The following is a 16,981-nucleotide window of genomic DNA, read 5'->3' as shown; positions in this document are numbered from 1 at the left end:
TTGATGTTTCTCTCCCTCTCTTTCTCCCTCCTTTCCCCTCTCTCTAAAAGTAAATAAATAAAATCTTTTAAAAAAATAAAAAATAAAAATAAAAAATATAAAATACCTAGGGTTACTAAGAACCAAATATATTGAAATACAGCTTTCAGACTGTTTTAGTTGTAATATATTAATGCATATGCTTCCTTTTTAAAAAAAAAATGTTTTTCTGTTACAGTTGTCCCATCTCCCACTCCCCCCCATATGGTTCTTGAATATGCATTAATAAGGCCTAGTGGCAGGTCTAAGTTACTGCTACAATTTGAAAGTAGTGATGACCATAAATTTTATTTTGAAGCCGGCATTCGTGCTGCCTGTCACCAGAACCAATAAATGGAGACAGCGATTGAATCTTTATGGTGATTCTTTTTTATCTGTGTCCTGTGTCCTGTGTCCTGTGTCATGGATGATTTTCTTTATCTGTCCCCCGGGTGACAAGATGTCTCTCCTTGGAACACAGTGGCTCGGGTACCATCTTGATGGCTTATGGTCTCTTCCGGAGCACAGAGGTTGACTTGCTGTGGTCACCTTCAGTCCCTGAAACAGTAGCTTTTTACATGCATCAAGTTACTAAGCTCATTAACTATTACCTAAAACTAAACATTTCCAACTCTTGAGTTCCCCCATCATAACAACTATAATACGATAGGAAAATATTGGATCCCATTGGTCACAAAGTCACAGATACTGCCCAGACTACTGTAGTTTGTACCTTTATTTAAAATTAAAGTGCTGAAATTCAGTTAGAATCTAAAAAACCATTTTCCCAGGTCTCATGCCATTGTTCTAGCTCTCATCCACCTTCTCCTCAGCCTTTCCTCTACCAGATTCTGTCTGCTCCTCCTTGAGTCTCTTTTCCCTAATACGAACCCATCAGAGGGATCTGAAAGCCATTTTAAATGTGTCACTTATTGAACAGTCTTAAGATCCCTGCTAAGGAACAAAAAGCCTCCCAACTAGGTAGTGGTAGTTTTTCATGCCCTTTAATTGATTGACTTAATTTAACTCATCCTATAACATCCTTATATTTGAACATTTAACACATTTTTTATAAAGGCTTATTTAAAAAGTGCCCTGGCTGGTGTGGCTCAGTGGATTGAGTGCTGGCTTGGGAAATGAAGTGTTGCCGGTTCGATTCCTAGTCAGAGCACAGGCCTGGGTTGGGAGCCAGGTCCCCAGTTGGGGGTGTGTGAGAGGCAAGCACACATTGATGTTTCTCTCCCTCTCTTTCTCCTTTTCTTCTCTCTAAAAATAAATAAAACCTTAAAAAAGAATACAAATTGCGAGGCCCCACCTTACACATTTCCGGTGCAGTGGCTCTGGGGTGGGACTCATGTATTGGCATTTTCAGTAAGTCCCCAGGTGATGCCGAGGCTGATGCTGTTGACCCAGGGTTGGCTCAGGGTTCGTACGTGGGAGAGCTGTTACCTCGATGGCTGGGAACGACAGCACCAAGAGAGAGCTGCTGCCATCGTGGAAACGCAGCTAATACTGTAGTTCTTTATTATATCGTACCCATCGCACATAATTGTCATTGGGGGTGAGAGATACTGAAGGTCTTTCAGGTGCGTATGAGATGACAGAATGCATTCCTATTATTAATTCATCGGTAAACATTCATTGAGCCTCCGTATTGCAGCTTCTATTTTAGGCTTGGGGCTAGACCGGTAGACAAGACAGGTGATGTCTCAGGATTCATGGGGCTTGGAGTCGAGTGGAGAAAGCAGATAAGGTCACCACCCCGTAAAATTGCTTTGTCACAAATCACATTACATAAATTAACAACTCCTGATATTGTTCTCTGAGTTAATAGTTGCAGTTAAGCTAAAATAACAAACTTGAATCGTTTCCTTTCAAGCATTTGCAGCAGCAGGTAAATTCTCCCTCCCCCTCCTCTTCTATATGACAGATATTAACTACAGTTGAGATACTGGTAAACTTAATATTTATAATGTAAAAACTACCTTTTACACACAGAGTACTGTCATAGCTCCCAGGGAGGAAGTGGAATGAGACGCGGTGCGTGGCCTCAAAGTTTACCCACCAACGAAGGGGAGAAAAAAGCAAGCATTCAAGGACATTGTATGGAGTAGATAAGGCTGGGGAAGGTGAGGAAGGACAAAGAATTGCTAAATATGGGAGCTCATCTCAGGGTTCCGGACCGCATTATTGCTTCTGTAGGGGGTCATATTGAAATTTCATCGGAAGGGCATAGTTGACAGTGAAGCGCTCTGGGCAGAGCAGCAGGTCAGATAGAATCAAGCATTTCTAAATTTCACCATTTTTATTTCATGTTTTTATGTATGGAAATAGTACCATCAAAACCCATGAGTGATTTCTTTTTTCTGTTCACATAAAGTCAGGGAAACCAGTGCTAAGAACTCAGCCTGTTTGCAGTGGTTAGTTACAGTTTGGGAATGGGATTAGGAGATGAGGTGGGAGTAATTTTTCCTTTAACATTTCTATAATTTTTTTCATTGAGTGATATCAAGAGAAGAAAGACTGTAGTCTAATTCCTCTCTTCCCATGAGAATTATTAAGATAGAGTACCAGTTTGTATAATAGATATTCCATATTCTCCAAGTTTAAGGTCAGTGTTTGGTCATAACTGAACGTTTGATTTGTTTTCACTTTGTAAATCAGCCAAACTATATATACTACTGAAAAGGGATGAACAATTAAATATTTTTATTTAACTAAAGAGACTTTTCATATGTTCTATATTAGTCTAGGTGGTGATAATATGAATTATCCTTCAGGACTTATTTAAGAATATATTTGAACAAAATGAATTATTTGGTAGCCAGTACTTGGGAGAGATTTTCTTATTACCAAGTGAGTTTACGAAAGTGTTACATCAAAAAGAAGAGTTGCGTCTCTGATCTAGTTAGCAAAAAGATACAGTGGTCCCCCTCAGTAACGCAGGGGGATTGGGGCCAGGGCACCTGTGGACACTAAAATCCTTGGATGCTCAGGTCCTTTGTATAAAACGGTGTAGTATCTGCATATAATCTAGGCGCATTCTCCTATATACTTTAAATCATCTCTAGCTTACTGATAATACCCAATACGATGTAAATGCTATGTATATTGTTGTTATACTGTGTTGCTTAAGGAATAACGACAACAAGAAATGTCTATACATGTGCAGTACTCAATCACACAACCGTTGTAGGTCTAACTACATAATACAAATCAGCAACAACATCATATATATGAAATAATTTTTGATTTGAGGTTGTTGAATCTGCAGGTGCAAAACCTTTGGATTCAGAGGGCCAACTGTACTTCTTTAAAAAAAAAATTGTTTATTTTTAGATAGAGGGAGAAAGAGGGAAAGAAACATTGATGTGTGAGGCAAACACCAATCTGGATTGGGATCAGCTGCCGGTCATACCCCCCTGCAACTGGGGACCTGGCCCACAACCCAGGCATGTGCCCTGATGGGATTGAACCAGTGACCCTTTGGTCTGCAGGCTGGCACTCCATCCACTGAGCCACACCAGCTGGGGTTGTGCTTCTTGTTTATGTGTTTGGCAAGACTTTTAGGGAAACTGGAACCCTTTTTTTCTATAGCACCTGCTACTGAGTTCACAGAAAATAAAGATTTAGAATACCTTAGAAGGAAGAAACTCTTCAGAAGAGGAAACCAAGGATTTGGTTCAAGAGGGCAAAGAAATCAAAGGTGCTGATTTCTTTTTGAGACATTGGCTTTTTTGAATAGACTTGAACATCCTTTTCTTCTCTAAAGACATTGGTTCTCAGTTAGCATCTCTTTGAGTTTACAACATTAAGCTCTGGCCATCTGTTTTTAATTCCATTGCTCCCATCACATGCCTGTTCAGGAGGCCCTCAGAAGCTCCAGTTATCTGCTTGAGATACCAGGACACCGTCTGTCTAGGCTTCATCTGCAGGCCTGTGCTCTGGGAACAGAGGCCCCCACAGAAAAACGAAGAACTGTTGGTGAACCTCACCCTTGGGAATAAAAGTAAAGGGCAGAAGTCAGTGCATTCAGTTTCCCGTCTCCCATGGGAACCGTACGTTAGAGACCCCCACTGTAAAATCATGTTTCATTTGGTTACCTTCTGCTTTTCAATAGTAGGTAGTAGCAAGTGCTTAAATCCCTAAAAACTTGGTTTTGAAGGCCGCAAGAAATGGGGAGGGTAATGAGAAACCAGTTAATTCTGCATTTAGTTGGAGGGGAAACAGAATTCCAAAAGGTAGAAGAGCTGAAGGGAGGAGAAAGCAGGCTGACTTTTTCTTCTGCTTACCAAAGGGAGGCCAACGTGCGAGGCACCACCCTTTCTCTGAGATCGTTTGTGGGGTTATTTGAGACTGCGTGTGGTGTGGGTAGCACTTTTTGTGTGTGTGTGGGCTAGAACAAGAAACTAGATATGGCCCTTACTGTAAAGGAGCTGGCTCTCAATTAGGGAAAATACATAAAACAACTCTTTATAACTGAAGGTTTGATAAAAATCAGTGAGGGTGAGGAGGAGAGAGCCCTTAGCTACTGTGATGGAAAGTTCATATTTTAGCTGAGCCTGGGAGGATAAATAAAAGTTTGTTTGGGGAGTGTTAAGAAGAAAACAAACTTCCTGACACCTGTTAAAGCACACGAAGGAAAACTATTCAGGGCGGGGAGGTGCGTCTAGAGACCCCTGCAATGGGATTTTGTACTCGGGGACAGAGAGAGTGGGCCCAGCACTGAGGACAGTGGGCAAGGGGAGCTGTGTAGCCAAGGAGCAGGGTGGGGTCTGTGTGTGGACTGCTAAGAGGAAATGTCAGGAGTAAGCGGGGTTCTGGCTAAACTGACCTAACGAAGATTCTTGCTGAAGACAGGCCAGGGTGATCAGACATCGCTTTATCTCTTGTCCCTTTTTCCTGCCACCCCAGGCCATCCGTTCTTCAGAAACTAGCAAGAGTGACTGAAAACAGACATAAATTGAATCACGATGCCCCCTTCCCTTAAAACTTCCAGTGGGTTCCCATTAAACAGGATATATTCAGGATATTTCAAGACCCGGAATAACTTGGCTCTTCTCATCTAGCTAGAAACAACAACAAAACCCTGAAAACAAACATTTCTTTACTGTATTGCCAGAAATAGTTCTTGGGTCTTTACATATTAACATATTTAATATTCTCAGCAACCCTAGGCTGGATATCTCTGCCAAGGGTAGACATCTGCTGAAGTGGTAAAGCAAGGATTTAAACTCAGTAAGTGGCGCTCCAGAGCCCAAGCTGTTAAGTATGATGGATTTTATTATCCTTCCCCACCCTCCACCCCCGGATCAGACACACACAGTTATATTTCCGCCTTTTCATTAATCCGTTCTTCATGGGGCGCTCACATATGCGGGTTTTGTTGTTGTTGTTGTTGTTGTTTTCCTGGGACATACTACTTTCCATTCTTTCAGCTTTTAACTCCTGGTCATCCTTTAGATCTTAGTCTGAATGTCACTTTCTCTGAGCGAGAGGCTTTAGCTGAGACTTCAATCTCAGGACTGTTCTATTATTTTTGTGGGGGAGGCATTTGGCACCTACAGCTTGTGATACAATAAGCTCCCACGAAAAGGTAAATAACTGCAGAATTTTCAAGTGGCGTCCACTGAGGCACTATTGTGAGTTTAATAAGGTGACACGAGTCGCTCTTGTGTGAGAAGTGGGTGAGTCCGGAGGGGCCGGGTCGGGGCTGAGGCGTCCTCCGCAGCCTGAGATCCGGCTGTGGTCTGGTGCCCCCTGGTGGTACCTGTGCGCTCCGCTGGCTGCGCTTGGAGGAGCGAGGCGAACGTGGGACGCTGTGACCGGGTCACTGAACGACGTTTTACTTTACTCTTCTGTGTATATGTGTGTGTGTGTTTAATGTTTCCACACAGGGCTTCATACAGCCAGAGACCCTGTGTCCTGTGTTCACTGGTATTGCTCAGAGCCAGATTCCTAGGAGGTTTTCAGCCAAGTGTTTGTTGAATGAGGGAGTGAATGAGAAGACGTCGTGAAATCAGAACAGGATGCCAGGAACTTTGTATTTTAGTTGGAGACGGACAAATACTGTAATTTAACTTGAGGTTAGGCTTTGTAGAGAGATACGTGGTTGAGAGACGGAACGCCAGACAGACAGAGTGCCTCCCGGCTGTGGTGGCCCTTGAATCAAACAGGAACGGTGTGAAACATGAGCCGGAGAAGTTGAGACGTGAAATGAAGGACGTTTATTTTAAGCAGCTGGAGGTACTAAAATACTAGACGTAGAAGACACAGCTTCCAAAAGACGAAGTTGGGGGGTAGGTTAGAGAATGCAGTAAACATGACCGATCTAACGAAGGGCAACAGAGGAGGAAAGCAACCTGGAAGCACAAATCATAAATCAACGTAGTAGAAATAAGTCCCAAACATCAGAAATTATGTTAAAATCACAAGTGATTGTAACATGAGTCCGTGCAATTTTTAACAGTTAAACAAAACAATTAAATGTGCTAGTTATATATATAAAAAAATGGAGTCCTAGCAGGTGCTTTTTCAGCCTCCTTTGATATGTCATGATTTGCCTTCTTTTTTAAATGTCACTTAATTGACAGATTCTTCGACATTGAACTCTCCTTGCATTTCAGAATACATGTTGCTTATCATTTTGCTTTAGTTTGCTTTAAAATAAGGGCCTTTCGTAAGTGATAAGGAACTATAATTTCCTTGTGTATTCATATCTGGTTTTTGAATTGATTATACTAGGCTCCTAAACAATCCAGGGTGCTTTCATTTATTATTGTCTTCTATTTTCTGCAACAATTTCTGTAAGATAAGAATTAATTTTATAATTTGTAAGAATTTACCTAAAGAGACATTTAAAGGATTTTATTTTGTGGAAAGAAGGCTTTGGACTACATTTTGATTTATTTCCTACTTACTATTCTATTTAATTCTTTTCCTTTATACAGTTTATCTATATTTTAACTTTATTAGATTATAATTTTTATAGAACTGATTTAATATTTTTAAATATCATACTTATAGTTATTGCTCCCTTTGTTCTACATTACATTTATACTTTCTCTTGATAACTCTTGCTGAGGTCCATCTATTTTATTAATCTTTCAAGTCATCTTTTGGTTTTGTGAATCTTGTGTTTTAAAATTTATTGCTTTATTTCATTTTGGTTGTTCTTCATTATTTCCTTCCTTCTTGTTTGTGTTTGTTCTGCTAATTTACCCATGCCTATGAAGTGAATGTGCTTCACTTATTTAAAAAATTTTTAATTTCCTGACCTCTAGTATTATTTTAGTTATGTCACACATTGTTTGGCATGTTGGTTTTTTTTATTGTAATTAATTTCTAAATATTTTAAAATTCCTTTATGATTTCCTTTTTATTCCAAGGACTACTTAACATATACTATAAGGGAAAACATGTATTAATTAAACTCTATCAAAATTAAAAACTTTTGTAGGACAAAGGATACCATAGACTGACCAAATTAAAAGCCAGACAGCAGGCTGGCAGAGGATATTTGGAACTTATATATGAATTATTATCTAGAGTATGTTAACATTCTACAGATTAGTGAGACAAAAGATGTAGAAAAATGACAAAGGCTATGAATAGGCAATTCATAGGGAAACTGTAATGGCCAATAGGTGTATAAAAAAAATGTCTATCAGTAATTATTAAGTATATGCAAATTGGTACAACAGTGTAAAATTTCTTGTCACCCAACAGATGCCAAAAATTTAAAAAGTGATCATATTTTTATTGACAAGACTGTGAGAAAAAATGGGATCTCTCACACATCACTGGTGGGATTTTAGACTTGCACATCTCCTTTGGAGAGAGTAACATAAAATAAAAAATTCATTTATTTTGTGTACTAAAAATTATATTCATAGGTATATACTGTGGAGAGACTCTAACATATATAATTAAGAAAACCTAGAAGAGATTTTTTTGCAGCCTTATTTATAAAAGTGAGAAATGGAAGCAACTTAATTTTCCTACCAGTAGATAATTTGATAAATAAAATGGGGTGAATTGATGTACTGAAATACTTTGTAGCATCTAAAAAGCACAGCTATATTTATATAGAATACAAATCTTGAATCAAAAAAGTAAATTTTATAATGGCATATGTAGTATAATGTTATTTATGTACCAAAGCATGCAAAATAATGCTATATATCATTCTGAGATACACACACACAGACACACACAAATATATATACACACACAAAAATAAAAGTGTAAACAATAGAATGAAAGAATATATACAGAACTCATGTTAGTGGTTTCTTTGGAGAGACCGAATGGTGAATAAGACTGGAGGTAATTCTCAAAGATGTCATCTTCACCTTTAATATGCTATTTCTTAGGGGGACAACCCCACCTTCGAGCCATGAAATAACAAAGCAGTTGGTCCTGTGTAATGGGTACGTGATTGTAACATTGTTTTTTGTAATTAAATCCCTCTCAAAAACTGTATGAGATGAGTTCCTAAAGTAGAAACACAAATGACTCATTTCTAGCCTGGGATGATTGTGAAGCGGATGACAGAGGAAACAAAGGAGATTTGTATATAAAAGACCTTCCCGTGTCAGTGGATTTTCCAAATGAAGATGCTTACCATAAATTGGAAATCTGTTTAGCTAGAGCTAAAAAAATAGTAAGTCGAGCCTGGAGCTGTTGGTTTTTGAGTAAGTGCGGAAATAATACTGAAAGCCTTGGCAGTGAACGGATGCTAAATAGCACTCTTGGTAGAGCAGAGAATGAAGAGAGAAGGTGGCTAAGAGTGATACTTTGGGGGAACAGCCACGATTAAGGATTGTTGAAAAGTGGGTGAGGTCAACTGAAAAGAAACAAATAGGAATAAAAACAAAGCCAGACAGTTTATTATCATGAAAATCAAATGAAAGGATGGGTTTCAATAAGGGGTGGTCAGTAATGCTGGTTTTTGGATAGGTAGAGTCAGGTGAAGACTAAGAGGAGGTTGTGGGTTTGGTAATTGAAAGTTCAGTGTTGACTTAAATTTTTTTAAAAAATTATATTTTATTATGCTGTTACAGTTGTCCTGATTTTTTCCCCCATTTGAAAGCTCAGTGTTGACTTTTGAGGAACCGTCCAATGGGTAGGTGGGGTGCAGAACCTATATTTCAAGGGCAGGGAGAGCACAGAGAAATTAGTTAATATTCCTTTTGGAATCAATCAAAATAGAATTTGGCTTGTAGTTGTAATGTGTTTTGGTTAAGAAATCTGTAGTCAATTTCTTCATCAACATGCTAAAAAAAGAATCATGTTTTAGCCCTTGTAAAGTTTCACAGGAATTGAAAAAAATTTTCCAGTGTCTAAACATTTGCTAATGATAATAAAGAACCCAAGCCCTCGAAATCAGTTGTTTTATGTGTTACTTAACCCTTTGAGTGCCACATGTAATTTGAAATTTGGCTCAACATGAGAAAAAATTACATCAATATATAACCTGAGGTACAAAAAAGAGAACAAAACATAAAATACAAATTATCCCGTTGTTATTTACACTTATAGCCATCGAAAAAAGAGTCGCTGGGAGCGACGCTGGCACTTTTGGGAAAATTTGTGAGTGTCTCCCACAGCGATGTTGGCACGCAAAGGGTTAAAATTTAGAGCTCATTAACTATTTTAACTCTTTTCAAGGTGTCATGCACAAAAGGGTGCATTGTAAATGCTATTTGAAAACAGTTGTTTGTCTACCATCCATTAGGAAAGACTACCTACAATAATCAGTTGACAGTGTTCTAGGAGTGGCTGCTAAGAATAAACCCGGGATAAACCATAAAGTGAGGAATCAGTGTCAAGGAGAGTCTGGCCCAGGGATAACTTAAGTAAAATGCAGAAAACATGAACCTAAGCCACATCATCAGTCTCAAAATTTAAGTACATATTGGATCCTTATTCATCATAGGGTTTTCATGGTCCATAAATGCATATGGCAGCGTAACTTAGGATAAAATAACTTTGGGGAGTTGCGGATGTCTTTGAAAATCTTAAAATAGCCATGGCCCTTCTCAAAAAAATGTACATTTTGCCAACAAAATTTTATGTTTTTCTAACCCCTATTAAAAGTCCATGTCTTGCCCCGGCCAGGTGGCTCAGTTGGTTGGCGCGTTGTTCCATACGCCAAAAAGGTTGCGGGTTCAATTCCCACACATACCTACGGCACATACCTAGGTTGTGTGTTGGATCCCCGGTCCCGGAGCCTGTGGGAGGCCACCGATCCATATTTCTCTCTCACATCAATGTTTCGCTCTCTCCCTCCTTTTCTTCCTCTCTAAAATAAATAAACATATCCTCCGTTGAGGACCGGAAAAGAAAAAAAAGTCCATGTCTTAAGGCTTTTATACATGTAAATAATATAATTTTCCTGGGTAGTAGCCCAAACTGTAGCATATGGCCACTAAGCAATTCCGTATATCATACTGTCTCTGAGAATTTCATCCTTAGTGGGGGTTCTGTGTGAGTTGAGAAAACTTATTTATTATTATTTTTGTCCCATTTAGTGCTACGAGGTACAGGAATAGGTGCCTGCAACAGAAACTTGCTCGAAGTGCTGGATAATTATTTGTTGGATAAGTGAATGAATATGTGATTATGGGCTCAAACATCTTCATTTTAATAGTATTTTATAAAACCTGACCATTAAATAGAATAAGAGTAGAAAAACTGCAAACAGAGAATTAAACAGTAGTATAAAAATATGAAAAAATTCATTTTCTTTCCTCTTTGTACATCTGTAGACTGCATTCCTATATTTATTGCCTATTTTCCAATGTTGGTGAACCAGGCTTTACTTAATGGTCCTAAATCACTTGCTCACTTAGTTTTCTTGACCCTTTCTTTCCTTCCTAAACATGCCCAACACACCAAACCCAGCTTTGGATTTCCTCCTTAGTTTGATCAGAAAAGCTTAAGACTGGCCTCCTCTTATTGTTCTTTCACCATTCACTGCTCAAAATTTTTTTCTACTTAAAAACAAGATTTCAAGCCCTGGCTGGTGTGGCTCAGTGGATTGAGCGCTGGCCTGTGAATCAAAGGGTCGCTGGTTCGATCCCCAGTCAGGGCACATGCCTGGGTTGCAGGTCAGGAACCCAGTTGGGGACGCACAAGAGGCAACCACGCATTGGTGTTTCTCTCCATCTCTTTTCTCCCTCCCTTCCCCTCTCTAAAAACAAATAAGTAAAATCTTTAAGAAATTTTTTCTTAGAAAGATTAACCATTGCTTTAGTTTTTGAGATTAAAGAAAAGCTAAACCACCATTTTGCAATTTACAGTTGATTTAATTTTTAATCTATTTTGTATGTTCTATGTGTTATAGATGAAGATTGTTTTGTAGGGTTTTTGTCTTTGAAATCACAGATACTGTGTGACTTTGGTCAAATTATTTCACTTCTTGGGGTCTCAGTTTCCTGATGTGTAAAATGAGGTCTTTGGGAAAAATCAGTGATTCTCAAATAACTCTACCATTGGTCGTTAAAGAGCTGTCAGTATTACTAAAGTAGGAAATTGGCATCCTTTTCCCAAATTATAGAAAGACAACATTAATGGATAGAATATCTCTTCCCTTTGATTCCAACCTATAATTTTTAATTTTTATTATTTTTTAAATGGCATTTTCCCTTTTATTGATTTTTTTAAAAAATCCTCAGCTGGGGACATTTTTTCACCACTTTTAGAGAGAGGGGAAGGGGGAGAGAGAGAGAGAGAGAGAAACATCGATTTGAGAGTGAAAACATCGATTGGTTGCTTCCTGTATGCACCCCAATTAGAGATTGAACCATAGGTAGGTACCCTGACAGAAAATCGAACTTGTGACCTTCTGGTCTGCTCCAACCAACTGAGCCCCACCAGCCAGGGCCTACCTATAATTTTTTTAAACCTTAAAGCCTGTTTTGACCTTTTTTTTTTTACTAGTATCTGATAGAGCATACAGTTTGTGTGTGTGTGTGTGTGTGTGTGTGTGTGTGTGTGTGTGTGTGTTTAAAGCATAATATGTATTTCATTCATGGTAGTCAGGAAAAGAGATCGTGATATTCAGGTCCCTTATTTTTTGCAAACCTCTCAGTGATGTTGTCTCTAGGCTCCTTTCCAGCCGTAACATTTTATGATTCTGTGTACCAGATAAAAGGAAAACACAAGTGAAATCACCAGGGCAAGCTAAAAAAAACCCAAAATTGAAAACCTATATTGTATTAGAAACAGTTGTATATTTATATATCACCCAAGAATTTTTCCCACCTTGGTTACTATTGGACCATAAAATCATTTGAATAGCCAAGGATATCTAATTATTTTTAGTTTCATTAGACTTTAATGATAATTATTATAATATAAAGACTTGTTTTCAAAATAGAGAGATGGGAGGATAAAAGACTCAATGCCCAGACTATAAAGGATTAAGGAATGGAGAGAACTGCGCAGGGCTTTGTAGTTGAAAATTGGAGGTCATTTACAAACTTCACCCTGCTCTTCCTTTAGCTAAGCTGGGAAATGTCACTAGTTGGGAGTTTAAACTGTTCCTTCCTTCTGTATTTATTCGTCTTTTGCTGATTAACAAATTACCCCAAATTTAGCAGCTTAAAACAACAAACATTTAACCCTGGCTGGTGTAGTTTAGTGGATTGAGTGCCAGCCTGCAAACCAAAAGGTTGCAGGTTCAATTCCCAGTCAGGGCCCAGGTCCCCAGTAGGGGGCATGTGAGAGGCGACCAACCTATGTTTCTCTCACACGTTAATGTTTCTCTCCCTCTCTTTCTCCCTCCCCTCCCCTTTTTTCTAAAAAAAAAAAAAAAAAATCTTAGCAAACATTTATTGTATGGTATTGAGGTTGAGGTTTGGTGAGCGGCTTAACTGCGTGGTTCTAGCTCAGGGACTTTCAAAAAGCTGCGGTCATCTGAAGGCTTGGTTAGGGCTGGAGGTTCTGTCTCCTAGATAGCTCTGTCACATGACTAAGGGGCTTCTCCACAGAGTCACTTGAGTATACTCATAACATGGCAGTGGGCTTCCTTCCAGAGTGGGACTAAAAAGGCAGAGGTCATGCAGAGAATTTCTGAAGTCGCACACCATCACTTAAAGCTTTCTCCTGTTTGTTGGTAGTGAGCCATTAAGTTCAGCCCACACTCAAAAGCAGAAGAGGAATAAGGCTCCCCCTCTTGAAGGGAGGAATAGAAAAAAATTTTTCAGACAAGAAAATCCATAGGTGCTAAATGCATCATAACAGATAAACAGGCCTTGTTACTTTGGTGGTTGGGGAGTGTTTGAGGATACGAGTCAGAGGTGCTTGAGTTCAAATCCTGGCCCTGCCTTCCATTAACTCACACCTCAGTCAAGGAGCTGTCGATTCCTCATCTATAAAATGAGCACAATAGTAATATCTATTTCCTAGTAAGGCAGAGAGGACTAAGTGAGAAAAGGGAAGAGGAAGCATTTAGCATAGTGGCTTTCCATTCAATAAGAGTTGGCTACTTTTTACTTTTTTTTTTTTTCCTGCGAAGACACAGCAGTAACATTTATATGAAGATGGCCTTCTGTGATGTTATTAGCAGAATATGAATTTGCTCTCTAATGTCTACCATGTTAACCTACCTTTTCACTCAATTTTTTATTCTGCTTATTAATATCTGCTTCATCTTAAAGACTTGAGAAATGCAGATATGTGTGTGATGTGTGCATACACACACGCATACATATTATATATATACAAGTATATTCATATATACTACATGGTTTGAGTCACATTGTATGGAAAAAATACATATATATTTAAATCCTGCCACATTTATATTTTAATATTTTGCCATGTTAAATTCTTCAAACACGTTTTTAATAGCACAATCCATGGACTGTCCTGATTGTTTCCTCAGGCTAGACCCTGGAAATGAAATTCCTGGGTCAGAATATATGAACCTCTTTCACCCTTTTGATACATAATGCTACATTGCTTTCCTGAAAATTTGTGTCAATTTCTTTTACTAGCAACAGTCTATCCTTACTTGCTATTCCTAGTCTAGTATTACTGGTTCCTAAAAAGTATTGGCGGCTTTTGAAAGCCTAGTTACAGTAGCAAGGCCGAATTCCCCTTACGATGATAGCATCTCAGAAGTGCAGTAAAGGCCAGGAACTTGTATTTTCACAAGAGCACTAAATATATAGGAATCAGTTTTTCTTCATTAATTTCTGTCATTTAAACACACACATGCATATCTAGTATATAGGTGTGTGTATAGTAACTGATGTATAATGGAGGATTGGATATAGCTTCTGTTTTTTTAGAATTTAAAATATAAGGTTGACATGGATACATGTAATTAAGATATACAGCAAGTAAGTACACACCTATACACATACTATTCACTGCTTAAGATACAGATCAGGAAGCAACTAGTAAAGTAAAAGTTAGGCATCAGGCTTGAAACTGACGCCTACGTTGGGGAGAGTACTCCTTCCTGAGCCAAGCTTACCTGTCACATCCAGGGAAAAATGAACCTTTGGCTTACAGTACTCTTTTCCTTTCTAAATACAATACTTGGAAAACGGATTGATAGGAGTGGAAATTTGGATTTGTTATAATTTCAGTTATCTGCCTAAAGCCAGCAGTTACTCCTTTTGTGTTCCTTATCATCTGGAACCTGGCTGTCTTCAGATGCTGCCTATCAACCTATGATCCTTATTTTAAACTGACTAGAAATAAAAAATACAAACTACCAGTCCTATACTTCCTTTGGGCCAATGGGTGGGAAGGTTACCCAGTGCAAGAAAGAGATCCATATTTTTTTTCAAAGGGGAGTTGTACTTTGGAAATGGCCTATAGGTTCTTTTTTGGGAGGGTGGGGATCACAGTGAGGGGCCCAGGGAAAGGGGCCAGAGAGTAAATGAATATTTAGAAGAAATGGAAAGAAAGAAAAAAAGTCTTAAGTTGCACTGACATGTTGGACAAATATTTGTCAAATGATATTGCATTAATATTACCACTGGAAAATTTTTTTCCTCTAGATTATCAGCCCAGTTCACTCCAGATCATAAAAATTATGCCTTATTCTAAATTTGTAACTGCCAAATCATTTTTTATGTTTATTCAGCAAATACTTATGGAGCACTTACTGTGTAGGAGGCAGTTATGTAAATTTTGTGTAGGAGCAACATTAGGGCAGATTTTATTTCAAACATTTTTTATATTATGAAATTCTTAAACCAGGGAAACTTTTTTAAATGAAACCTCATCTGAGTCATTTTATTGGTTTGATTTCTTGTGTCACTGAATGACAATTCATTTCCCTCTTCTGTTGTATCTTAATGTGAACTTTATTGGTAATAATGTCTTTACGGAAAAGATTTTTAAAAGTAGATGATGCTGTAAATGAATGCGTTTATTTGTTCTCAAACGAAACCAACTAGAAATGAACGGGTGCTTGAATTTCACGACCAGCACATTGGGGGAGGCTAATCAAAGCTCCCAGAGGCTGGCATGTCCTGTTGTTTATAAAGAAGTGCCTGCTTAGCGTGCCTTCCACAGAGGAAAAAGGACGCAGTCGGTCTCCGAAAGTACTTTCCAAGTCCAGTTTTTGGAATACTTGGTATGACTTTTTGGGTTGGTATTTCTGTTCTAAAGAGCAGCCCTTTCAAGTGAGCGGCGTACATGTTGCATAAGCTTTGAAACGGCCCAACAAGTTCAGCGGCCACCTTCACTGACCGCCGCGGGCCGACGTGTTCGATCTCTTCCAGGAAGAACATTTGACTTAATGGCTCGTTTCCAGAGTGGGGACAATCGCCGAGTTTCCGTGCGCAGAGCGTGAAATGTGCCTCTTCCTGCCGAGGGGCCCCGTGCGGGCCGCGGCGCCCGGCGCGGCTCCCAGCCTCAGGTGTCCCTGTGGCCGCGGGCCGGGCCCTGTCGGGCGGGCGTCGGGACTTCCTGTCTGGCGCGGGGCGGAAGGATCGCGCTGCCAGCCGAGGCGGCCCCCGCCGCCGCCGCCGCCGCCGCCGCCGCCCCTGCCCCTGCCGTTAGGTGGTGGGGTTTCTCAGCCCGGCGGCGGGAGGCGGGCCGGCCTCGGCTTCCTGTCGGAGGACGCGCAAGGATCTGGGCGTCTGAGTGTGTGCGAGTGCGTGAGTGTGTGTCGGCCGCACGGCGTGGCCCCGGCCGTGGGTTCCGCCTCCTCCCCCGCCGCCGCTGCTCACGGTGTAAGTCAATGTGAAGCAGCAGCAGCTCCAGCCCCGGGATAAACATGGCGACGTCTCTGCATGAGGGACCCACGAACCAGCTGGATCTGCTCATTCGGGCTGGTAAGGGCAGGGGAACTTTCCTCCTGCGCATCGGGGCGGCAGCAGAGGGGTGCACAGAAGGCGGGGTGACTCCCCTGCGGTGGTCAGTGCCGGGGGTACAGTGTGCACCTCAGCCGCTGGGGCGGCCGGGGGAAAGGGGGGTAGTGAATGAAGTAATGGAGGCGACGAATCAGGAAGTGATCACCTTGGCGAGTAACCTGCCTCGAATCCGGCGCTCTCGCTCCGGGGTGGGTTCGGCGGGCGGCGGCGGCAGCTGTCGGGCGGAGCGCTGGCAGCGGGTGCCGGGGGACCGAGGCGCAGTTAAGTTGGGGACTCGGGGGCGGACGAGTTGTGCGCTTCACCCCAGTTGCCGAGGAACCAGGAAGTGAGTGAGGCTGTTGTCTGGGCTGCGCCTGCCACGCTGTCTGGCCGGAGAGGCCGCTAGCGCCCGCGGCCGGGGGCGGAGGGCTCCCCCGGTGAACGCTCGCCACCCCCGCCCCGTTCTTCTCGGGCTCGGTCCGCAGATCCACGACTTCCGCGTGGACGAGGCAGCCCCGGGCCTTGTCCGGTAGACCGCTACCCGCCAAAAAAAAAAAAAAAAAAAAAAATGTTCTGACCCACCACCCTCGCATCCCCACCTTGTGTAATCTCGGGAGTAACGGTTCTGGAAAGGGTCA

General features: G+C 40.7%; 1 protein-coding gene and 1 long non-coding RNA gene across 4 annotated transcripts in view; one reads left to right on the top strand and one right to left on the bottom strand.

Annotated features, from left to right (window-relative positions):
• The window catches only part of ELF2 (E74 like ETS transcription factor 2), a 77,143-nt gene that overhangs the window by 41,395 nt on the left and 18,767 nt on the right, over positions 1-16,981 (top strand). Inside the window, exon 1 of one of the 3 annotated variants that reach the window (XM_090288891.1) lies at positions 16,047-16,325. The exons of 1 other annotated variant lie outside the window; for it this stretch is intronic. In XM_090288891.1, the coding sequence (XP_090145017.1) occupies positions 16,268-16,325 (58 nt within the window). In that variant the 5' untranslated portion in view covers positions 16,047-16,267. Of the gene's footprint in view, positions 1-16,046; positions 16,326-16,981 lie in introns of those variants that run through there. One more of the 3 variants, XM_090288890.1, reaches the window with a different exon arrangement.
• Positions 9,082-16,877, bottom strand: LOC149999227 (uncharacterized). Its single transcript, XR_016513389.1, has 3 exons — positions 16,510-16,877; positions 10,221-10,324; positions 9,082-9,163 (listed from the first exon to the last, which is right to left on the bottom strand). It is a non-coding gene; the product is annotated as an uncharacterized LOC149999227 (long non-coding RNA).

This window comes from Furipterus horrens, unplaced genomic scaffold, assembly GCF_987537825.1.
Source record: "Furipterus horrens unplaced genomic scaffold, mFurHor1.1.pri manual_scaffold_10, whole genome shotgun sequence".
Lineage (NCBI taxonomy): Eukaryota > Metazoa > Chordata > Mammalia > Chiroptera > Furipteridae > Furipterus > Furipterus horrens.
This window is presented reverse-complemented; position numbering and strand designations above follow the sequence as displayed.